Source organism: Amblyraja radiata, chromosome 18 (assembly GCF_010909765.2).
Source record: "Amblyraja radiata isolate CabotCenter1 chromosome 18, sAmbRad1.1.pri, whole genome shotgun sequence".
Lineage (NCBI taxonomy): Eukaryota > Metazoa > Chordata > Chondrichthyes > Rajiformes > Rajidae > Amblyraja > Amblyraja radiata.
The window spans coordinates 21,690,302-21,715,122 of NC_045973.1; the positions used below are offsets into that span (position 1 = coordinate 21,690,302).

General features: G+C 44.6%; 1 protein-coding gene across 3 annotated transcripts; it reads right to left on the reverse strand.

The window, feature by feature from the left end:
* Positions 1 to 4,842: 4,842 nt before the first annotated feature.
* nicn1 (nicolin 1) lies at positions 4,843 to 23,394 on the reverse strand. 3 transcript variants are annotated; one of them, XM_033036805.1, is made up of 7 exons: positions 23,176 to 23,394; positions 22,224 to 22,360; positions 18,799 to 18,984; positions 15,064 to 15,183; positions 11,859 to 11,921; positions 7,032 to 7,136; positions 4,843 to 5,538 (listed from the first exon to the last, which is right to left on the reverse strand). In XM_033036805.1, exons 2-7 carry the CDS (start codon positions 22,353 to 22,355, stop codon positions 5,497 to 5,499), a joined length of 648 nt encoding a protein of 215 aa, XP_032892696.1. In that variant the 5' UTR covers positions 22,356 to 22,360; positions 23,176 to 23,394; the 3' UTR covers positions 4,843 to 5,496. The 3 variants fall into 3 exon arrangements, with proteins under 3 accessions (XP_032892696.1, XP_032892697.1, XP_032892698.1); XM_033036806.1 differs by having other exon boundaries at positions 22,254 to 22,360; positions 23,176 to 23,388; XM_033036807.1 differs by lacking the exon at positions 11,859 to 11,921 and having other exon boundaries at positions 23,176 to 23,389.
* Between the last annotated feature and the right edge of the window lie 1,427 nt (positions 23,395 to 24,821).

Here is a 24,821-nt window from a genome sequence, read left to right on the forward strand (position 1 = left end):
TACCTTTTGAAGAGGGACAGAGGGATAGGGGGGAGAGGGAAGGGGGTGGGGTAGAGGGAAGGGGGGTGGGGGAGAGAGGGATGGGAGAGGGAGAGGGGTGAGGAGAGGGAGAGGGGGAGGAGAGAAGGGGGAGAGGAGTGGAAGAGTGGGGAGGGAGGGAGGGAGGGAGGGGTAGAGTGGTAGTGGGAGTGGAGGAAGAGAGACGGGGGAGTGGTGGAAGAGGGACAGAGGGGTAGGGGAAGGGGTGGGGGAGAGAGGGGAAGAGAGAGGGGTGGGGTGGGAGAGGCGTGGGGTAAGGGGATAGAAGTGGAAGAGTGGGGAGGGAGGGGTAGGGGGAGTGGTGAAAGAGGGACAGAGGGGTAGGGGAAAGGGGGTGGTGGTAGAGAGGGAAGGGGGTGGGGGAGAGAGGGATGGGTGGGAGAGGGAGAGGGGTGATGAGAGGGAAACATAGAAGCATAGAAATTAAGTGCAGGAGTAGGCCATTCGGCCCTTCGAGCCTGCACCACCATTCAACATGATCATGGCTGATCATCCAACTCAGTATCCTGTACCTGCCTTCTCTCCATACCCCCTGATCCCTTTAGCCACAAGGGCCACATCTAACTCCCTCTTAAATATAGCCAATGAACTGGCCTCAACTACCTTCTGTGGCAGAGAGTTCCAGAGACTCACCACTATCTGTGTGAAAAATGTTTTCCTCATCTCAGTACTAAAGGATTTCCCCTTTATCCTTAAACTGTGACCCGCTTGTCCTGGACTTCCCCAACATCGGGAACAATCTTCCTGCATCAGACAAATGCAATTCAGGACTTTTCACTTCACAAGCAAAGTCAGAATGACGGTTAGTGAAGAATTCGAATATTCGCTGAGCGTTCAGATGCTGCGCGCGCCTCCTGCACCAAAGGGGGGGGGGGGGGGGGGAGCGTGTGTTGTCACACACAAAGATGTTATAGCGGAGAGCTCCGCTATAAGATCTTTGGTCACATACTAAGCACGCGCCTCCACAAACAGATGAGCGTCTTCTTGAATGGAGAGCGCGTGGCCGCCACCACAGTCACACACACTGAGGACCCGCCCCCACAAAAAATATTTTGTGAGGAAGGGGAGGAGGAGGGTGGAGAGGGATGGGGGGGGGGGTGGAGAAGAGGATGGGGGAGAGAGGTGAAGGCGGGGGGGGGAGGGGTTGGAGCGGGCGTGCATGAGTCGAGAGAAGAGAAAAGGGCAGAGAGAGAGAGAGGCTGGTACAACAACAAAAAAGCTGGACAAACTCAGCGGGTGCAGCAGCATCTATGGACCGAAGGAAAAGAGCAACGTTTTTGGCCGAAACCCTTCTTCCGGGTTTCGTCCAAAAACGTTGACCATTCAATTCGCTCCATAGATGCTGCCGCACCCGCTGAGTTTATCCAGCTTTTTTTATGTCTACCTTCGATTTTCCAGCATCTGTAGTTCCTTCTTAAAGACAGAGAGTGTGCATGGTAAGGGAATGAGGAGGGAGAGGGGGAAGTGTGTGGAGGGAGGGGGAGAGTGGGATTGGAGGGGGAGAGGGGTGGGGGGAGAGAGAAGTGGAAGAGAGGGGAGGGAGGGGGAGAGGGGTAGCAGGAGTGGTGGAAGAGGGACAGGGGGAGTGGTGGAAGAGGGACAGAGGGGAAGGGGTGGGGGAGAGAGGTGAAGGGAGGGGGTTGAGGGAGGGAGAGGGGTGGGGTAAGGGAAGAGAAGTGGGAGAGGGAGGGGTAGGGGGAGTGGTGGAAGAGGGACAGAGGGGAAGGGGGCGGGGAGAGAGGGAAGGGGGTGGGGTAGAGAGGGAAGGGGTGGGGGAGAGAGGAATGGGTGGGAGAGGGAGAGGGGTGAAAAGAGGGAAACATTGAAAGAGGGGTGAGGAGAGGGAGAGGGGAGGAGAGAAGGGGGAGAGAAGTGGCAGAGTGGGGAGGGAGGGGTAGCGGGAGTGGTGGAAGAGGGACAGAGGGGTAGGGGAAGGGGTGGGACAGGGAGGGGAAGAGAGAGGGGGAGAGAGGGAGAGGGGTGGGGTAAGGGGAGAGAAGTGGAAGAGTGGGGAGGGAGGGGTAGAGGGATTGGTGGAAGAGGGACAGAGGGGTAGGGGAAGGGGGCGGGGGGAGAGAGGGAAGGGGGTGGGGTAGAGAGGGAAGGGGGGTGGGGGAGAGAGGGATGGGTGGGAAAGGGAGAGGGGTGAGGAGAGGGAGACATTGAAACATAGAAATTAAGTGCAGGAGTAGGCCATTCGGCCCTTCTAGCCTGCACCACCATTCAATATGATTATGGCTGATCATCCAACTCAGTATCCTGTACCTGCCTTCTGTCCTTACCCCCTGATCCCTTTAGCCACAAGGGCCACATCTAACTCCCTCTTAAATATAGCCAATGAACTGACCTCAAATACCTTCTGTGGCAGAGAATTCCAGAGATTCACCACTCTCTGTGTGAAAAATGTTTTTCTCATCTCTGTACTAAAGGATTTCCCCCTCATCCTTAAACTGTGACCCCTTGTTCTGGTCTTCCCCAACATCCGGAACAATCTTCCTGCATCTAGCCTGTCCAAGCCTTTAAGAATTTTATACGTTTCTATAAGATACCCCCTCAATCTTCTAAAATCTAGCGAGTACAAGGCGAGTCTATCCAGTCTTTCTTCGTATGAAAATCCTGACATCCCAAGAATCAGTCTGGTGAACCTTCTCTGTACTGTCACTATGGCAACGATGTATTTGAGCATTGGGCATTGTGACATCACACGATGGAACGTTCACCAGGGGCTGGGGCTCCTGCAAAGGCATATGTAAATGGCTCCATTCCGATTGGACATCTGTGAGCATTGGGCATTGTGACATCACACGTTGGAACGTTCACCAGGGGCTGGGGCTGGGGCTGGTGCTGCTTCTATGGGTGAGAAGCCAGTTTATTTTTGAAATATTGGGGGGGGGGTGTAGGATTTGATTAAAAACGTGTACTTAAACACGACGAAATGTAATGAGGAGCGGATACTTAGAAAGAAAAGTGAAATCTCTACCGAAATGGAAAAGATGTCGGCGATTCTGCGTCTGGTTTCGGAGTTGCAGTGAATCAAAGGAAGAAATGCAGTCGGAAGCCATACATGTAAATGGATCCATTCCGATTGGACATCTGCGAGCATTGGGCATTGTGATTGGACATCTGCGAGCATTGGGCATTGTGACATCACACGATGAAAACGAATCAAAAGGCAGAAAGGCAGCCGGACGGACGGCAGGCGACAGGCACACAGTTTTATATATTAACTAGACCAAGTACAGACCCGTTGGGTCTGTTTCCCCAACGGCGTTTTGCGGGGGGGGCGGGTGAGGGGGGGCTGCGACATCAAACTCACATTAACCATCCCCCAAACACACAGGTGGGGGGAGAGGGATGTGAAGAGGGGAGGGTGGGGAGAGGAGGTGGAGGAAACGGGACAGATTTGCGAGGGAAAGGAGAGCGGGGTAGGGGGTGAGAGAGGGGGATGGGGAGAGAGATGTGTGGGAGGGGGAGGATGGGGAGGTAGGAGGGAGGGGGAGAGGGGTGGGGGAGAGAGGGGAAAGAGTGGGGAGGGGAAGGGGGAGAGGTGGAAGAGTGGGGAGGGAGGTGGAGAGGGGTAGGGGGAGTGATGGAAGAGGGACAGAGGGGTAGGAGGAAGGGGGCGGGTGGAGAGAGGGAAGGGGGTGGCGTAGAGAGGGAAGGGGGGTGGGGGAGAGAGGGATGGGTGGGAGAGGGAGAGGGGTGTGAAGAGGGAAACATAGAACCATTGAAATTAAGTGCAGGAGTAGGCCATTCGGCCCTTCGAGCCTGCACCACCATTCAATATGATCGTGGCTGATCATCCAACTCAGTATCCTGTACCTGCCTTCTCTCCATACCCCCTGATCCCTTTAGCCACAAGGGCCACATCTAACTCCCTCTTAAATACAGCCAATGAACAGGCCTCAACTACCTTCTGTGCCAGTGAATTCCAGAGATTCACCACTCTCTGTGTGAAAAATGTTTTTCTCATCTCGGTCCTAAAAGATTTAACCCTTATCCTTAAACTGTGACCCCTTGTTCTGGACTTCCCCAACATCTGGAACAATCTTCCGGGCATTGCGATTGGACGTCTGATAGGAAGGAGCAGCCGTCAACAAATCAAAAGGCAGAAAGTCAACGAATCAAAAGGCAGACAGGCAGCCGGACGGCAGCCGGTCGGATGGCACAAGAGTTTTAATAGTATATAGATAGATAGATAGATAGATAGATAGATATGATAAGATAGATAGATGCAATAAAATTAGTCAAACATAACTTTTGAAATCCATATTGATTATATGTTCTGTTTATATCAGTTTATAGCTTTGCATAATTTTTATGTCAGTTATGCTTAGGTAAATATTTTAGTTACTCGTTGTCATTTCACCTCCCTGAAACTACAGGATTCACATTAACTGTCCATGGAACTATTCCCATATCCAATGAATGTATGAAATCTCTTCCATTTCATGCATAAACACAGTTTTAATTCAAATTGATCAATAACAAAAAGTGTTCCCTCCATATCTCACGGTATGCCCAAAATTCTTCAAGGTTATTTCCCCTTCCATTCATATTTTCTTAAAATCAATACCATGACAACTTGGGTATTTATTTTTTGATTCACACCTTAGCAGATGGAAACTCGTATTTCTCCTGTGCTTACTTCACTTACATGCTTTGACTAATTTTCTATTACTAGAGCTAGCATTGCTCTCTCGGGTTGAGCTAGGTATAGGGTGATAAATTTAGCTCATCATTTCCATCAAAGTAAACAACAAATTAGGATCAACTAACTAACAATTAGAAATGTGCTGTGGATAAAATCATTAGACTGGACTTTATTGATATTCTGCATTGCAAAAATGTAGCAACTAAATATTACTTCAGTGAAATACAGAATTAAACTTTTATAATTTGCGTTGTGAAAATCCCTGTTGCAGTAACTTCCCAGTCACATACAAAGATTGGATGTAGTGATACTTTAAGTTTTTTCTTTCAATTTATTCTTTTAATCATTCTCGATTTTATTTTTGTAATCTTCCTTCCTTCCCACTTTTTGAATCATTTGATGTAGTTTAAAACTAATGTTTATATGCATACCATTCACTCTTTAGTTCTTAAATTCTCAAATATCCCAGTAATTAATGTTTTGAAGTTTATTTTCATAATTTAGCAAAACAATGTGTTGGCTCAAGCAACTAGGGAAAAATTTGCAAAACATTGCTGCAATCTATACAGTATACATTTACAACATAATGTTACACTATTAACTGTACATATAAAACAATGTAGAGTAGTTAATACAATGATGTGAAGTTAGTTCAGTTGGTCCCACTCAGACATAAAGCAGAAAACTAGTTCATGTTTCAGTTGGAGCATCAAGTACTTTGCCTGTAAAGTTGCAGGCAATCACAAAACAAGGTAATTTGATTGCTCTGATCCTCCCAGGGGGAACAGCAATTCTTGAAACACTCAGATGTAGGATAGCATGTTGACATCGTAGGAACCATCCACCTACAGATAGAATACAAGAAATGTAGGGTGATATTCGTTCCTTCATATTCTGAATGGATTTCACCATTTTCTCTTTCAATAATATCTCTGTTCTCCTGCACTGGTTTTCTATAGGTTAAATCAACTAGTTATTTTATCTGTGGCCATGTTTTGCACAGTGACAGTGACAGCATCTATCCTTGCTTTTCAAATCCATATATCCCAAATTAATTTCAACATGATATCCAAGGAGACTGCAGAAACATGAGAGGGGGGGGAGGGAGAGGGGGGGGTGGGGAGAGAGGGGGGGTTGGGGAGAGGGGGGGGGAGAGGGGGGTGGGGAGAGGGGGGAGAGAGAGGGGGAGAGAAGGAGGGGGGAGAGGGAAGGGGGGAGAGAGGGAAGGGGGGAGAGAGGGAAGGGGGGAGAGAGGGAGGGGGGGAGAGAGGGAGGGGGGGAGAGAGAGAAGGGGAGAGAGAGAGAGAGAGAGGGGAGGGGGGGAGAGAGAGAAGGGGGGAGAGGGAGGGGGAGAGAGAGAGGGGGGGAGAGAGGGGGGGAGGGGGAGAGAGGGGGAGGGGAAAGAGAGAGGGGGGGGAGAGAGAGAGGGTGTGGGGAGAGAGGGGGTGTGGGGAGAGAGGGGGGGTAGGGAGAGAGGGGGGGAGGGAGAGAGGGGGTGGGGGCAGCGAGGGGGATGCAGGGGGTGGACAGAGGGGGGGGGAAGGCAGGGGGGCACAGAGGGGGGACGGACGTGAGAGGGGGGACGGACGACAGAGGGGGGGGGAACAGAGGGGGGGGGACAGAGGGGGGGGGGACAGAGGGAGGGGGGGAGGACAGAGGGAGGGGGGGGAGGACAGAGGGAGGACAGGGGACAGAGAGAGGCCCAGTGTAGTGGGAGAGACTCACAGGGCAGGGCTGGTTCCCGAACGCAATAATGCGCCGACCCAAGGACCCGGAGCGAGGGGACTCGACCGGCGATCAAAGGACTGCGAGTTCGGCGGCTTCAGAGCAGAGCCTGACTTGCTCGTTATTTCTGCGTCTTTTGAATAACAGGGGGGGGGGGGGAGGAGGAGGGAGAGATTGTTGGGGGGGGGGGGTGATGAAGTCACTCGCAGCACAAGGAAGACGGCAGCAAGCAGACCCATTGTGACGTCATCAGCGAAAGACAGTCGTCTTTATTTCAAAGTTTTGTCCGATTTTTGAACAATTTCAGTAATAACTCGAGAAATAAAGCATGACATTTTCAGATAAGGCGATTTTGGACCACTGGAAAAAATCTCTGCCGGAATATGTAAATATCTTACTGTTAAGCGTGTCGTTTTTTCGAGAAGATGTGATTATACACAAACAAATAAATGCACAAATACACAAACATCCAAGATCAGACTTTTAAGTACATAGATATGATATGAATATTGAGACCATCTTCTCATAAATGCATTTATTCACAATTTTCTGCTATATATTTTAGGTTAATTTTCTTATTGACAAGTTGCAAGAAAACAATAAAGATACTTGCATCAAAGCGTCCAACACGGGCGGACGTTGAATTGTTCTGGACCATTTCAGTCAACACCCACATCTGTTGTACACTTGAAGCTACCACGTCTGGATCCGGTAATCCCTGTAAAAAAACAACTGTAATTGAAGAAAAAGTACGTGTTTTGACCATAGTTGAAATGTTGTATTCATATGCTCTTATTTGTGTTCCCAGTTCACACCAACACTCTCTCACCCTCTTATTCTGCCACAAGTTCCTTGTTAACTCCAAATATCAGCGTTGGAATTAGCAGCCTCTATTCAGACCTCTTGTCCCTTCGAGCCTATATCACCACTTAATAAGATTATGATTGATGAAACAATAGATGAAAAATTAGAGCATGTGTGGTCGCAAGTAAAGACGGAGAAAATTGATAATGAGAGAAAATTGGCAGATGTATTATCAAAACCGACAGATGGGGTTTTAATGGATAAAATGAAAGATGTTATTTGGAAGAAACGTGGAATCTCTACAGAGTCACAGCTGAAATTAATAACGGGAAAAACAAGGAAATGACAGCAAAGTTAAATCAATGCATGTCTTCATAGCGGACAACTCTGCTAATATCACTGCAGATATTTGATGGGCTAGTTTCAAACAGTCTGGAAGAACTTGTAACAATCACTATCATAAGGGACAAGGTACAGGCATGTTAGAGGGGTTGAATTCCTAGACAACTGTCCATATGATGATTTTCATTAATGCAAAACCTTATTTCGTCTTGGATCCCATTAAAAGTGGAGATACGATTCTATGGAATGTTTCTCTCTCAACAGTAATAAAGAATAGCACAGCAGAAGGATAATTTTGGTTGGTTAAGAGATTTAGTTTGGAAACTTACAAGGTAGTATCTTATCAGGCCAGCAACTGCATTTGGAGACACGGTGATTAAAGATGCTTTTTGCCTTCAGGCCTTTAGTTTAAATGATGACACATTTAAACACATATCAAATATAGCAAGAGAGTGTAGTGATACAATGTCTACCTCCAAATAATAGTGGTCACTTAGGTTTACAACTTGCTGGCCCCGTTTCAGACATCTCAAAGGTGAAGAATATGGAAAATTCCTGGAGTATTAAAATTGCTGGATAGAAAAAGGAAGCTATGGCACTAAATAAAAATGCTGCTACATTATCTGTGCATATGTTAGGATATGAGTTTTTTTTTTAAAGGACAAAATTGATTTATTTTGCATTTTGTGTTTATCTACTTAATTGCTGCAAACATAAATTATACATCCACAAATTTATTCTGCATCTTATATGTTTGGATATCGATTAGCAATTTAAGGCAAATTTCTTTAAACCACATGCAGGAATCACCTGCATTGGAAAATCTAATGAGTCTACAGGCAGTCAAGTTGCCAAGTCCTGATGGTCTGGACCCAATGGTTTTAAACAAAATAACTTCAGAGCTATAAGATGAGGTTCTTCAAAACTCATATTTATTGGTACAGGTGCACAACCTTTTATCCGAAAGCCTTGGGACCAGACACTTTTCGTAATTCGGAATTTGTCGGCCTTCGGAATGGAATTTTTTTTAGCGTAGATTTTAATGGCTGGCTCAGTGGTAGAGTGCTCGGCTCATATCCGCAAGGTCGCGAGTTTGCGCCTTGATCCCGGCAGTTCCTCGGTCGCGAGTTTGAGTCTTCAATGTAGTTTTTTCTTGCAGAATAAATGTCTGTATGAAATGCAGTGTGTTGAATGAATTCCTGAATTTGTAAATGTGACCGCAGCATCGAATCACCTCTCGCACTCATGTCACCCTAGCGGGGCTACATGCCCTTAGGCGGCCTAAGGCGACATTTTCACACTCTTATATCCGTGTGCAGCAGAGGCGACGTGCGTTTGGCGCCAAACGTGAGCTTTGGCGTGCCATGTTTAGCGCCAAACGTGAGCTTTGGTGTGCAGACGACATCCTGGAAAAAATGTCCGGTTTCTTCCAGGTAGGCGATATACCCTCCCGGGCAATATACCCTCCACCTCTCTTTTATGAAGGGGATTTAGTTCCCCTTTCTTCCAGGACCGACCGGAGGTTCCGCTGTCACCTCTGCGGGCCACCCTCGGTGAACGCTCACTCAACTTTGTCTTGGGATTCCTACTCTCCCGCGCAATGTACCCTCACCTTCTCTTTTATGAATGGGGATTTAATTCCCCTTTCTTCGAGGACCGACCGGAGGTTCCGCTGTCACCTCTGCGGGCCGCCCTCGGTGAACGTCCTGTCTCCCTGTCCCTGGGATAGTAGGGGGCGATCAAACAGCACAATACCCCCCTCCCCCTCCAACTCCAGAGGAATCTGCTCCCCGATGGGCCGCTACGGCGACAAGTGGCAGTTCGCCCACAGCCCGAGCTGCGCGACCCCAAGAACAAGACGTACCTTGCACACCATCAGCTTCTGCCCATACGGGGAGCGTGTTCCTCTGGAGTTGGAACGGGGCTGGGCTGGAGTTGCTGATCTGGGATCTCCGTGCTTGCAGTGGGCCTGGGGGTCGGTGTCCCGATGAGGGGGCGCAGCTCGGGCTGTGGGCGAACTGCCATTTGTCGCCGTAGCGGCCCATCGGGGAGCAGCATCTGGTGGTCCTGACGTCTCCGGCCAGTTTGCAGTTTTCCTCGGGAGTTGGAACGGGGCTGGGCTGCTGCTGGCTGTGGGTCTCTGGGATCTCCGTGCTTGCAGTGGTCCTGGGGGTCGGTGTCCCGTTGGTCCTGACGTCTCCGGTGACTGGCACTGACCTACTGGCATTGCCGACGTGAAGACAGTGCAAAGCCCCCGCGCTGGTGCAATGGGCTGTGTATCGTGAGTCTACCGTGGGAACTTTTTAACTCAGCGGGCAGGCAGCAGCATATTGTCAATTATTAACCCTCCCGCGCAATATACCCTCACCTTCTCTTTTATGAATGGGGATTTAGTTCCCCTTTCTTCGAGGACCGACCGGAGGTTCCGCTGTCACCTCTGCGGGCCGCCCTCGGTGAACGTTTTCAAGGACCTTTCTTCAAGGACCGAAAAAATGTCCGCTATTCGGAGGTTTTCGTTATTTGGATCTTCGGATAAAAGGTTGTGCACCTGTATAGGCTTTTTATCATTATGTGCACTGAGATAGTGAAAAACTTTGCCTGCTATCCAGTCAATTTGTACCAAACGCGAGTGCAATCAAGCCATACCCAGTATAACAGTAGCACAGAGAAAAATACCAGGGTGCTTAATATTAGTGTTATTGTGCTATTGCTACAGAGAATAAGTAGATAGAAATATAGGGCAAGAACCACAGTGAGGTAGGTTGGGAGATCAAGACTTCACCCTTGGTTTATGTGAGGTCTGTTCAGTAGTCTGATCACAGCTGGAAGAAGCTGTTCCTGAATCTGATGGAACGTGCTTTCAAGCCCCCACGGGAGATTCAAACACGGAACACTATTCACTGGCAGGCAACCCGATAAGGCCCCCTTTATTTCCACTCCGCTTCTGCCAGGCAGCCAATCTTCTATTAATGTTAGTACCTTGCCTCTAACACCATGGGCTTGTATCTTGTTTAGTACCCTCACGTGTGCAACCTTATCAAAGGCCTTCAGAAAATCCAAATAAACATCTGCTTGGTCTCATTTGTCTATCCTGCTTGTTACTTCCTCAAGGAATTACAACAGAATTCTGTCAGGAAAGATCTCCCCTAGATGACCGAGAGCTTCAAGTTCCTTAGTGTAAATATTACCAATTTGTCTTGCTCCAATCACATTGGTGCTCTGACAAAGAAAGCACACCAATGCCTCTACTTCCTCGGAAGACTTCCTCGGAAGAGTTGCCAATTTCTAAAGGTGCACTATAGAAAATATCTGATCCAGATGCATCACAGTCTGACAACTGCTCTACACAAAACAGCAGGAAATTGTGAAGAGTTGTAAATGCAGCCCAGTTCATCACACAAACATCTCCCACCACGACTCCCCGTTCTCCCCACCATCGATTCCATCAACACCTCACCTTGCCTTTAGAAAGTATTAACACAATGGAAACCATGAACACAATTATAGACCTCTCACACCCCATTCTCATTCTCACTTCTCCTGTCAGTTAGAAAATACTAAAAGCATATACTACCCGATTCAAAGACAGCTTCATCCCCATCGTTATTAGACTCTTGAGTGTACCTCTCTTATACTAGGGATAATTTCCCCATGTTCCAATCTACCTTATTTTAGGCCCTTGCACTTTTTAATCTGCACTTTCTCTTAAATTGTAACGCTACATTCTGCACTGTTTATTTTGTCTTTTGCACTAATTCCAATCACGTATGGCATGATTTGCTTGGATAACATGCTAAATTGAGTTTACCCACTGCATTTTGGTAGACGTAACAATAATAAACCAATCACAATGCAGATGTCAACTTCTATGAGCACTATTGGACAGCAATTCAAAGACAAAACCTTGGTTCATTTTCCATTCTGTTTAGGAACTGATGACAATTGTTGAACCGGATTGAGAACTGAGCATAAACCTGGAACTGAATCTTGGCCCTCAAAATCTGTATGCACTTTACATGTGGTCTTTCCAAACAGACATTGGATGATTTCATGATTTCATCAGGTGGCTAAACAAATATTGGAACATTGAATATCATTGGTTTAGGTTCTGCTGGAAGTACATAAATCCCAGGAATTTATGTTATAAAGATTTCAAGTGCAGGAAGTGAATGGGAAGGATAATGGACATTAGACAGAGAATTTTGTTAGAATTTTGGTCGAAAACTTATTTTCCTCTTCAAAAGCTGCATAGATCTGTATTATTTCCTGGCGTAAAAATGTACATTGTACTCACATCACTTAAGTTCAAAGGTTGCTCTGAAGGAGTGAGCTTAGGAAGCCACGGTCCCTGTTCTTGCTGTAAAAAAGCATGTTGCATGCAACTCGTTAATTAATTATTTAATCTACTTAGTTGGTTCATAGCCAACCTTTATTTTCTGACTCGTTCAACAAATTCTCCATGTCATTTCTGAAATAAACAATTCACAAAAACTTCTAATTATGGATGCTGTATTAGATTAACATTTTACCAAGTACAAAGTAAAAAAGTAACTGATATTAAGAGAGTTTAAATTGTGCATGCTGGTCATTTTAATTTCTCTTCTTCCACGTTATCTGTGCAACTTGTTTTGTTCCCCTGCCAATCCAGATTTAATCTATTTGCAGTATACCCGACAAATTGAGGTATTTGGTCTATGCCCGAGATTGAAAAATGTTTGGTTAAAAGAATCAAATGTCTAAATGTGGCCAAGGATCAGCAATGATCTTAATGAATGAGTTATCACATAACCTACTTCTATTAATGCCCAGTTATACAAATTGTGATAAATCAACCAGAATTGTTCTTGGGATCTTGCCTGCCAAAACGAGCTTGGTATGGTCAACCTGAATGCAGACAGAATAAATCTGACAATTGACAGAGCTGAGGAGATTTTTGATTGGCTATATAAAGGATTCCTGCCAGGAGGGAGTGTCCTCTGGATATCTGCTTGTGCTGATTAGAGACCTTTTTTACATCTACATCTATAGTTTCAGTGTGACTCATTCAAAGTCAGAACTAAATTAGTTTAAGTAATTTAAATTTTATTTTAATTTTATTAGAAGCGTAAACACATAATAGCAACAAGGTTTGTTTATCAATTACATTCGCACAAATCTTCTGCTTTTTTAATAGATTTTTTTAAAAGATAGAACTGAAAAGAAAGGTCTATAAACAAATAGAGAGGGAGAGGAAAAAAAAACAAACCAAGAAAAACAAACCAAGAATATTACCAATAACAATTTTGGAGATAGGTCCGTAGATTATAAGGTGTAGTTTATTCATCCAATCCTGAGCTCAGGTTCTGTGTTGAACCAATTTACCTCTTTAAAAAATCAATAAATGGAGACCATATTCTAGCTAATAGTTCTGATTTGTCAGTTAAGACGTCTATTTTTTTCCAAGTGTAAGGTAGCAATGTTACAAAATTTTGAGATTTTAAAAATCAAGTCTGTAATTTATCCCATCAGATAAAGCATAAAAATAAGTTTAATTTGACACCTAATTCACTTTCATATCTCAAGTATTTAAAAAGTTATGGCCATTTTCATACTCGGAAATGAGCATCTTGTTCCCTATTGATTTTCTATGGACATAACAAAAAAGTTGTGATCGTGAACAGTCAAAAGCCCATAACTTTCTTAAAAATTAAGAGAACTGAATGAAATTTTCAGTTATTATAGATTGAAGCATTCTGAAACAAATATAAAATAATCTTACTTGGATGACCTGAAATTAAAGCATATAATTAGTTAGTTACCTAATTGTAGCTAATTTCAGACTTCAATTACTAGATCTAAACATCTATCCATTTCTTAATAAATTATTAACATTTTTAAATAGCCTAAATGTCCAAATAATATTCACAAATAATTCACAATAAAACATGATTTTTAAATCTCATTTACATTAATTTATAGACCAAATGGAAGAAATTTAGTGTTTAATTGCTGTAAATAAATGCCCATTTAAATCAGCTTTCCAGTGGGTTCCTGTGGAACGCGCTGGTTTAGAACGTTCACATTGCGGTAGATTTGTGCCCCAAATGCCCAGAAAAATACTGCGCGATATAATGGGGCCAAAATGAGCTACTCGCAATATTAAATTTTGTATAACGGGATCTTTAGAAGCCCTTTTTAATGTAAAAATATACAACCTAACTTCTGCTATTTGCTTTATGAGACTCTGCGGTTGCTGACGGTCGCGGGTTTAAAGATTGATTTTTAAACTACTATAACTATTATACGAGGCCTTTAAACCTAATAATAGCTTTTGCGACGGGGTCTTCCAGCGATTTTTCGTTAATAATTAACTAGGCTGAACATCTTCGATTTGAACAGCCTAGAGAAAATCGCGTTTTAAACCCGCCCCCTCTAAACGGCGCCAAAATCGCGCACACACGCAGCGGCAGATCTTCAAAGACGCTTCAGGTAGGCTTTGCAACATACCTATGTAAGGTCTCAGACATTTCTGTAATCCACATTTTAATTGTGGGTGTTTGGTGGGTTTTTCCAAAATCTTAGTATTAATTTTTTCCCAATTATTACACTGTGATCAAGAACATTTATTTGATTTGTTGTAAGTTTTATACTTTGTTCTAAGATTCCCAATATTATTAATATTGGATCAGGATCCAATTGAATATTAACAACTTCAGGAATAATTTTAAAAATTAATAAAATTAATTAATTAAAAAAACAATGTCATGATGGTGACCATGAAACCAGTGGACTATCATAAAACAAAATCTATATAGTGCTCAAATGTCCTTCCAATAAACAAATCTGTCTTTTGATCAATAAGTGACACAAGTCCTAGTTTGTGATATATGTTTGCGTTTTAGTCACAAATTTTAAGAAGCTTTTTTTTTTTTAAAGCTAGAGTCTATAATAACATCTGAATCAGTCCATGGTAGACATTTGTCAGGGGCAGCACAGTGGCACAGCAGGAGAGCTGCTGCCACACAGCTCCAGACACCAGGGTTCGATCGTAACTATGGATGCTGTCAATACAGTTTACACGTTCTCCCTATGACCACGTGGATTTTCTCCAGGTGCTCCGGTTTCCTCACACATTCCAAAGATGTGCGGGTTTGTAGGTTGACTTGCTTTGGTCAAAAATTGTAAATTGTCCCTAGTGTAGGGTGATTGCTTGTCTGCACGGACTCGGTGGGCCGAAGGGCCTTTTTCCTTGCTGTATCTACAACTATCTCTACAACAAAGTCTAAAACAAGTGCAAGCCAATATCCTCATCTAAGAGAACATTTTCCCTCTAGTGATAGAATGAGTCATTTTGTGAAAAGCATTTTCTGGGACTGAGCAGTAGAAATTCCCTTTAAACTTACATGATTTCAAATCAGTACATTGAAATGGCTTTAATTACGATATTAAGCATTTTTACAAAGGTACTTTGTAACTATTCCCAACAGGCGTTTTGAAGGATGCCAAGTGCTGATACTTACATTTTTGTTGATATTGTACTCGTATACCTTAATATCTTCCAATGTAAAATTCACCCAGACTGGGGATGGCTGCCGCAGGATCAGCCGCATTGTCATTACATCATTTGGTTCAAAAAGCATCTATGGGTGACCCCAATACATGTTATGAGTTAATTTACAAGTTGTGTCTGTCGCTGACAAAATGACAGTGATTTTCTGCAGTAGACTAATTCTAATTCGACCGAAATAAAGTATAAAATATTCAGTGAAAGTGATCTGTCTCAAGGGGGAAAATGTGAATCAGAATATGTAAAAATCTTGTGAAAGTTGGCAATTTTAAAGCTTTAATCGCGAATAACGTGTCAAATATAGGATAGTCTTCATTCAGTCTGGTCTCAGCTAACTGAGCCATTGTGACGTCATCATTTGAAGCTAGTGCTTTTAATTTCAAAGTCTTTTCATGGTTTTGAACTTTAATCAGTAATAAGTCGAGAAATAAAGCATGAAATGTTCCGATAAGGTGTTCCGGCCTCGACGGGACCAATGTCAACCGGAATAGTTTAAAATGGTATTGTTACCGTGTCGTTTTTTTTGGGAAGATGTAAAGACAACAGTCCTTGTAACGGACTGTTCGAACTACTTCCCTCCGGCAGACGTTACAAGGCCTTCTACGCCCGAACCTCCAGACTCAGAAACAGCTTTATTCCCAGAGCTATACCGGCCCTGCTGAGTGCCCCCCATCCCCCCTGGACTGTCTCCCTCGGATGGTCACGTCACACAGCTTATTTATTTATTTTACTTTTCTTTTACATCGGTTAGAAGCTGCATAGTAAATCTCATTGCACTGATGTGCAATGACAAGATATTATTATTATTATTATTATTATTATTATTATTATTATTATTATTATATACACACACACATATACACACTAACAAAACATGTAAAAACCCACTTCAGAACCATGGGCGATTTTAAAATTTTACAGCCAGATTTATCACTTCTGAAACTTTTTAGATGCCACAGGAATCAAGAAAAAACACAAATAATGCCTTACTGGTGATTAAATGCAGTGAGCAAACGCGATAATTCCCAAAATTTCAATTTCGATATCTGCTCGTTCAATGTTCGCCATAGCTGTTGTTGTCCAGCTCTTTACCTTCATTTCGCTTCACTTTTGGAATTCTGAAGTTGGGAACATGTCTCTCACGCTTACCCCGACTTCCACAATTTTTACAGCGCAAAAATTCACCATTTTGGCAGTTTTTAACATGTTGGAAAGTGCACGTTTCATGTATTAACAACATATACTGGAAGCTGCGATGTCCTCCAGATGGATTGAGCGGCTCCGTGCGTCAAGCCCTATGACCCGGTGACCTTGCGTGCAACCCCCCTATTAACAAGCAGAGAAAACAAAAACTGTTCCCACTTCACCTCCAAGCAGCAATTAAATGTCAGTCTCTTAAGAATATGATTGTCAGTTTAACCGCAGATGGTCACTGAAATTGATAAGTAGATGCTACTATTGACACATGCTCTATTAAACAATGTAATATGCAGCTTTTAGTATTCTTCACTTGCAGTAACAGAAGATAAATTTGTAGATATTTAAAAGGCTTATTTCTCAAAATTCTGTGGGAATAAGTAACATTATTGCACAGTTTTGTAGAACTAAGAGTAGTGTCAAGAGTCATAAAGTACTGAAATGGGCCTTTTGGCCCAATTTGTCAATGCTGACCAAGATGCCCATCTACGTTGGTCCCATTTGCACGCATTTAGTCCATATCCCTCTAAACCTGTCTTATCCACTGTTCCCCATCCAAATGTCTTTTCAATGCTGTTATTGCACCTGGTTCTGGCAGCTCATTCAATGTACCGATCACCCTTCGAGTGAAAACGTTACCTCAGGTTCAATATCCCCTCTCTCACCTTAAATCTATGTCCCTTGGTTGTTGATTCCCCTACCCTGGGTAAAGGACACAGTGCATCCACCAGAACAATTCTGAATTAATTTTGAATTATTGTGTGTGAAAGTAGTGCTGCTGTAACTTGATAGTAGCATTTCTAACAAAACTTGTCTGGTAGAAAATCACATTATAAAGACAATTGTCAATGGAGGAAAGAGGGTTATAGAGTTTCAGAATCACAATGTTATTTTTCCTGAGGGATTTTCAAGACTAAAAGGTATTTATGGTAAGTTTATTTCTGTTACTGCAAGTAGTCATACAAAATGCTGCACATTACATTATTTAATACAATTTCATTACTTAAATGTCAACAGAAGTGATTGCTTATCAATTTCAATGGCCACCTGTGGTTAATATAGCAACTGTCTCCTTGGACCCAAATGTGTCTGATTACTGTGGGGATTCAGGTTTTTTTGCCCTTCTACTATTTAAAAACAGTTGCTTGTCAATTTCCAAAGTAATTTTAAAATGGTTCTCTATTTCCTGATCGATAACCAATTCAGCCTAATAATATGAAGTGTTCCCAAATTCATCTCTTACTAAATATCCAATTTGTGTTATGGAAACGTATTATAACAGAACTGCCTGTACAAATACGACTATCCGAACCGGAAGAAACATTGCTGAAAAGAAATTATAATATCTTAAGGTTGAAACATTACCCAAATTAAAATGGTAATCCATTCCTGATTTAATCCATGTGTAAGAAAGAACTGCAGATGCTGGTTTAAATCGAAGGTAGACACAAAATGCTGGAGTAACTCAACGGGTGAAGCAGCATCTCCGGAGAGAAGGAATGGGCGACGTTTCAGGTCGAGACCCTTCTTCAGACTGATGTCAGGGTGGGACAAAGATAGAATGTAGGCGGAGACAGTAAGACTAGTGAGAGGACTGGGAAGGGGATGGAGGGAGAAAGCAAGCGCTATCGGAAGTTAGAGAAGTCAATGTTCATACCACTGGGATGTAAACTACCCAAGTGAAATATGAGGTGCTGTTCCTCTAATTTGCGCTGGGCCTCACTCTGACAATGGAGGAGGCCCAGGACAGAAAGGTCAGATTGGGAATGGGACGGGGACTTGAAGTGCTGAGCCACCGGGAGATCAGTAGGTTAAGACGGGCTGAGTGGAGGTGTTCAGTAAAAGGATCGCCGAGCCTGTGCTTGGTCTTGCCGATGTAGAGAAGTTGACACCTGGAACAGCGGATACAGTAGATGAGGTTGGAGGAGGTGCAAGTGAAAGACTGGAAAGATTGTTGGGTCCTTGGATGGGGTCGAGGTAAAGGGACAGGTGTTGCATCTCCTGCAGTTGCAGGGGAAAGTACCTGGGGAGGGGGTGGTTTGGGTGGGAAGGGACCAGGGAGTTTCGGAGAGAACGGTCTCTGTGGATAGCAGAAAGGGGTGGAGATGGGAAAATGTGGCGAGTAGTGAGATCCCGTTGGAGGTGGTGAAAATGTTGGAGGATTATATGCTGTATGCGATGGCTAATGGAGTGGAAGGTGAGGACAAGGGGTACTCTCCTTGTCACGAATGGGAGGGGAGAGTAAAAGCAGAGCTGCGGGATATCGAGGAGACCGAAGTGAGAGCCTCATGTATAATGGAAGATGGGAACTCCCGTTTCCTAAAGATTCAAGGAGACCCTAGTGAGAGCCTCATCTATAATGAAAGAGGGGAACCCCCGTTTCCTAAAAACATGTAATCCAATTTGATTTGAACCAAATATTAAATAAGAAAAGTGAAATTGTGTTATATATAACTACCTTTTAGTTTATATATTTAGAATCAAGCCTGACCTGTTGCTTGGAGATGGAAAAGTAATCTTGTGATCCATTTTCGGTGTGAGGATTGGACATCAGACACATGTTGCGTAAACAAGTCTTCCACTTCAATACAGTTTTGTCAGATTCTCCAGACACTCGTTGTTGAAGGCGTATTGTTAAGAATGCAGTATAATAATTCTTAAATGTGATTTTCTCAATCTGGGCAGTGAACAGCAAAGCAAAGGAGAATTGAGTGTCAGATGAACGGCTGAAATGACACTGTTCAACTTAAATGGTTGAAGTTCTCATTCCGAATGGCAAAGACTTTGTGACAGAGCTATTTATTTCAGTGCATGCAAGAGTATATTATATCCTCTTAATTTCTATGACGGCAACATTCATCTCTAATTAATTATACATTATGTATGAAAATGTACAAGGGGGGAGAGAGACGGGGGAGGGGGGGGGGGAGAGAGACGTGGGGGGGGGGGAAGAGACGGAGGGGGGGGGAAGAGACGGAGGGGGGGGAAGAGACGGAGGGGGGGGGAAGAGACGGAGGGGGGGGAAGAGACGGAGGGGGGGGGGAAGAGACGGGGGGGAAGAGAGACGGGGGGGGAAGAGAGACGGTGGGGGAAGAGAGACGGGGGGGAAGAGAGACGCGGGGGGAAGAGAGACGCGGGGGGAAGAGAGACGGGGGGAAGAGAGACGGGGGGAAGAGAGACGGGGGGAAGAGAGACGGGGGGAAGAGAGACGGGGGGAAGAGAGACGGGGGGGAAGAGACGGGGGGGAAGAGAGACGGGGGGGAAGAGAGACGGGGGGGAAGAGAGACGGGGGGGAAGAGAGACGGGGGGAAGAGAGACGGGGGGGAAGAGAGACGGGGGGAAGAGAGACGGGGGAAGAGAGACGGGGGGGAAGAGAGACGGGGGGGAGAGAGACGGGGGGAAGGAGACGGGGGGGAGAGAGAGAAGGGGGAGAGAGACGGGGGGAGAGAGACGGGGGGAAGAGAGACGGGGGGAGAGACGGGGGAAGAGAGACGGGGGGAAGAGAGAGGGGGGGGAAGAGAGAAGGGGGGGAAGAGAGAGGGGGGGGGAGAGAGAGAGGGGGAAGAGAGAGAGGGGGGGAAGAGAGACGGGGGGAGGAGAGAGGGACAGGAGGGGGGAAGAGAGACGGGGGGAAGAGAGACGGGGGAAGAGAGAGGGGAAGAGAGAGACGGGGGAAAGAGACGGGGGAAGAGGAGACGGGGGAAGAGAGACGGGGGAAGAGAGGACGGGGGGAAGAGAGACGGGGGGGAAGAGAGACGGGGGGGAGGAGAGAGGGGGGGGGGAAAGAGACGGGGGGTGGGGGAGAGAGACGGGGGGGGGAAGAGAGACGGGGGGGGGAAGAGAGAAGGGGGGGGGAAAAGAGAGGGGGGGGGGAAGAGAGAAGGGGGGGGAAGAGAGACGGGTGGGGAAGAGACGGGGGGGGGAAGAGACGGCGGGGGAAGAGACGGGGGGGGAAGAGAGACGGGGGGGGAAGAGAGACGGGGGGGGGGAAGAGAGACGGGGGGGAAGAGAGACGGGGGGGAAGAGAGACGGGGGGAAGAGAGACGGGGGGGGAAGAGAGACGGGGGGGAAGAGAGACGGGGGGGGAAGAGAGACGGGGGGGGAAGAGAGACGGGGGGGGAAGAGAGACGGGGGAAGAGACGGGGGGAAGAGACGGGGGGAAGAGACGGGGGGAAGAGAGACGGGGGGTGAAGAGAGACGGGGGGGGGAAGAGAGACGGGGGGGAGAGAGACGGGGGAGAGAGACGGGGGGGAGAGAGACGGGGGGGAGAGAGACGGGGGGGAGAGAGACGGGGGGAGAGAGACGGGGGGGAGAGAGACGGGGGGGAGAGAGACGGGGGGGTAGAGAAGGTGGGAGGGTAGCGACGGGGGGGGTTAGCGACGGGGGGAGGGGGGTTAGAGACGGGGGGGTAGAGGGGGGGGGTAGAGACGGGGGGAGGGGGGGTAGAGACGGGGGGAGGGGGGGGTAGAGACGGGGGGAGGGAGAGACGGGAGTGGGTGCATTATCACCAATGCACCCACAATTTCTAGAGCCACTTCCTTAAGTACCTTGGGATGCAGACCATCAGGCCCTGGGGATTCATCAGCCTTCAGTCCCATCAGTCTACCCAACACCATTTCCTGCCTAATGTGGATTTCCGTCAGTTCCTCCGTCATCCCAGATCCTCTGGGCACTAGTATAATAGGAAAATTACCATCGGCTCCGATGGCAAGTCGGAGTCCCCGTGGTGGGGCTCAAAGTCAGTCCCGAGCAAGGCCGCCAGCTCCATGATGTTAGGCCACAGAGCGACCGGAGATACGATCCGGAAAACAATCGTGTCTTCGGCAAGGTAAGAGATTGAAAAAAGTTTCTTATGACCCCCACCCCCCCCCGCCAACCCACCACATAAAACAAACCAAATAACATTAACACATACTTTTAAAACACACTAAAAATAACCAGAAAAAGACAAAAAGACACAGATTGTTGGCGAGGCTGCCATCGCAGCGCTACCCGGTTGTATATTCATTTTGCTATGAAAAAGAAACAATACAAATACAAATGTATAAAGATTGGACAATACAGAAAATACAAAGATATAAAGATTGGAGAAAGGTGCTATTTAGCAATGAAAGTCATTTCCTGGTTCAGGGTCAAAGTAGCCAACATGCTCAGAGTCAGTGAGAAAAAGTTTGTCAAATATACTGAAATTATGCTCTGGGGCTGTTTAGGGAACTCCAACTTCATAGTTTATGGAACTACGGTGTTGGTTCACTGCACCCAGTTGACGGAATGATGAGACCATTTAATATATCGATGTATTGTAGTGAAGCGTGGTGAAATCTTTTCCAGATTGATCTGGCACTGTGCCACACATCAAAGAAGGTGACCCACTTTTTCAGCAGAAAGGGATATGTGCTTGGACTGGTCTGGTAACTTACTTGACCCAAATCCAATTGATAATTTGTGGTCAATTATCAAGGAGAGGCTGAAGGGACTGTACCACCAAATAGAGGGTTGATACCATAATTCAGCTGCAGTATTGAGAGGAAATGAACTGTCAGCATCTGGTTGATTCCATGCCAAATTGTGTCAAAGACTTGATACAGAATATATAATGTACTAATAACATAATGGTGCAATGATAATGAATAAAAGGTAGCCCAGTTTATATTGGTTTATATCTGAGTGGCTTGATTCAATTAATTGCTCAAGGATGTAGCTCCTTAGCTGAAATGGTTTTACAACTCCCTAAGTTAGTCAGTGTCTCTGTCAAGCTTTTCTTCACAAGCTCCTAGCTATTTTATCAATATTTTGGTAACTTCTTTCATCCCGAAGACTGTTTATTAAACACAATACGATTATAGAAATTGACATGCAGTAAGCAAACAGTATTTTTCCCCTTTAACTGATATGAAAGATACAAGTGTCACATACATTAGTAATTCTCTCCTTTGGAAAAGTCACTTCTATAACAAACACTCCAGGCTTTGATGAATCCGTTTTCAAATCCCCACTCTGTAGTGCAACTGGACTTTTAATTAAACATGCAATGCAGTTATCTGCCATTTCAGCTGTGTGGGTAGAATAGGAGAGTGTTATTAGATGTTACCATATGTCTACTGAAATATTGAACGTTTAAGACAACAGTTTAAAAGTGCCTAAAGACTTCCAAACACTCAGAGTTTAAGGGAATTTCTAGTTTACAATAATTCCTTTAAATCTTGCATTTACTAAACAAAGATGGTGAAGCAAAATAGATATTTCACAATCTACATTGAAACTATACGTGGTCTTTAATAATTCCAATTTGTTAATTTATAATGTATTCTAATTTTATCTCTGACTTAAATTCAGAAACTACCATTCTACTTAATCTGCAAAGTACCAGCTGTTAATCGATTCCTTAGTAGGAAACTGTACCATTTGTCTCCGTTTTAAACAATTAAGAGAAAAACAGAAATTAGCAGTTAAGTCATAATAAACCCATTGGAATCATCTAGTGTAAGGGGCACACGACGTTTGTAGGCAAGATGCACGGGCGCAATTGAGATAGTTACATCATTGGGTCACTGCCGTAAAGTGAGTCCTGAAATAAATTTCTTCCATTTACCAAAATAATACTTGCATTATTACGTCTGGGGCTGACAAATGAATTTCAATTTAAAATACCTGAGAATGGGGAAAATGAGAAAGGAATTTTATTTATCTGGTAGGTGGAGATAGATGGTTGTGATTTTAAGAACATTACTTTAATAGTATTTTGTTCCTATATAAAAATGACAGGAATAATAAAGCTTTTAATGTAAATTCTATATTACTGTACTGAAATAGTCCAGTAATAGTTTATTTACAGAAAGATTAGAAATTATCTTAAATGAATACTGACCTCAACACGATTCCAAAAATGTACATTAATATATAATACGTCACAAAAATATTATCTCGCATTGAGCCAGAAATTTAGTATTAACTACTTGAATTGTTTTTTATCTATAAATGAATGAAATGAAGATTCATTTCTAAGACCAACCAGCAACCGCAGGCAGCGCAACCATGGCGCCAGGTCACGTGAGGCGGAGGCGGCCCCATGCGGCGCGGCAGCTCACGTGACTAGCGCCCGCGGGAAGCGCGAGCTCGCGGACTAACGGTGACTCGCGGATGAAAGCGCGTGGTTCCGGGGCGCACGTGACACGAGGCACGGGGATTGGAGGAAAAGGCCGTGGCGATCACGTGGGTTCTTTCTTATATAAAGCGCGTCTTCGGCATTTCGCGCGCAGATAGCGGCGATAAGCATTTGTGGGTGGGTGCATCGTGGCGAAAGCAGCGTAACGGGTTCCCTATCCATCACGCCATTACACCCCTGAGGGGAAATTTACACGTTATAGCAACCTGATTAAAACCAGGCTCTTCAGGGGCTCGTAGTCTGTATTACACGGACACGGCCAAGAGCAACATTGGTTGAATAGGCTCCGCTTTTACTCATTGACGAGAAAATAATAATTGAGAGTTCGTAGTCCTCAGACAAATATTTGGCATGCAAAATCTGTATTATACGGACGCAGCCAATATCAAAACCCCACTAAGAATGGGCTCATTCTGGGTGACCAACGCTAAATAATGTTTATTTTATGTAGTATAATCAAGTAATGTTTCCCTAAACAGAACTTGGACAGATGCCCCTGACATGCTGAATTTTGTTTCTTGATACTGTAGTTAGTATTATTGAGAAACTCACATGTTTATTTTGTGCATTATAAACAAGTAATGTTTCCTTAAACAAATTTGGATTTTGCTGGGTATAGGTGAAAAAAACCTGGCAAAGTGTTTCTGAACCAGTTGTTATATATTAAGATCAAATCAAACTCCATTTGAAAATAGATAATCTGGAGTTTTATTCTAAAAATTGCATGAACATTAGAAACTCAATACTCATGTTGTAAGTGATGTTTTTGATTTAATGGTGGCAGAGCATAAAGCTGTATTTAACTTGTGGAGGAAATCTAATGTTATAGAAGAGACCCATAATGGAAGTCTCATCTAATAATTGATATCCTGCCCCCTTCATGTTGCCCAGATTTACCTGAAGCTAATATATTTATTGACACGTTTTGAATTAATCTCTTCATTCTGGTGGGGGAAAAACATCCAGAATGGTCATATTTACCACGCTAACCAATAATCATACCTAGAGATGGACAAATAGGGGTATTTATGGGTTTAATGACTCAAATGGCTTGTATTATTTGTGTAATACTGAAATGAGGCAAAATTGATTTTGTGGTCACTAAAGGCCTTGGCAGTTGGCATCACCTACAAGATGGGCTTGTAGCATTTAATTTTGAGTTATGCCCATGAAATGTCATTAGAAATGTTCTTTGTGACATGGACACTCAACATTGTTAAAACAAATGTTTTATTAAATATGGAAAACATTAAAATATTTGCTAATGTATATGCTACAAATATCAAGGTCTAATGTATTTGGCTGTAATCTGCACTGTTGAACTATAAGTGCATTTAAAAATATGCACA

Coding starts and splice junctions, on each gene's coding strand:
- nicn1 (XM_033036805.1), bottom strand. CDS start 22,355: ATGGCAGATAACTGCATTGCATGTTTAATTAAAAGTCCAGTTGCACTA. Junction 11,922..15,063: donor AGTACAATATCAACAAAAAT/GTAAGTATCAGC, acceptor GCTTTTTTACAG/CAAGAACAGGGACCGTGGCT. Junction 5,539..7,031: donor CCCGTGTTGGACGCTTTGAT/GCAAGTATCTTT, acceptor TTCTATCTGTAG/GTGGATGGTTCCTACGATGT.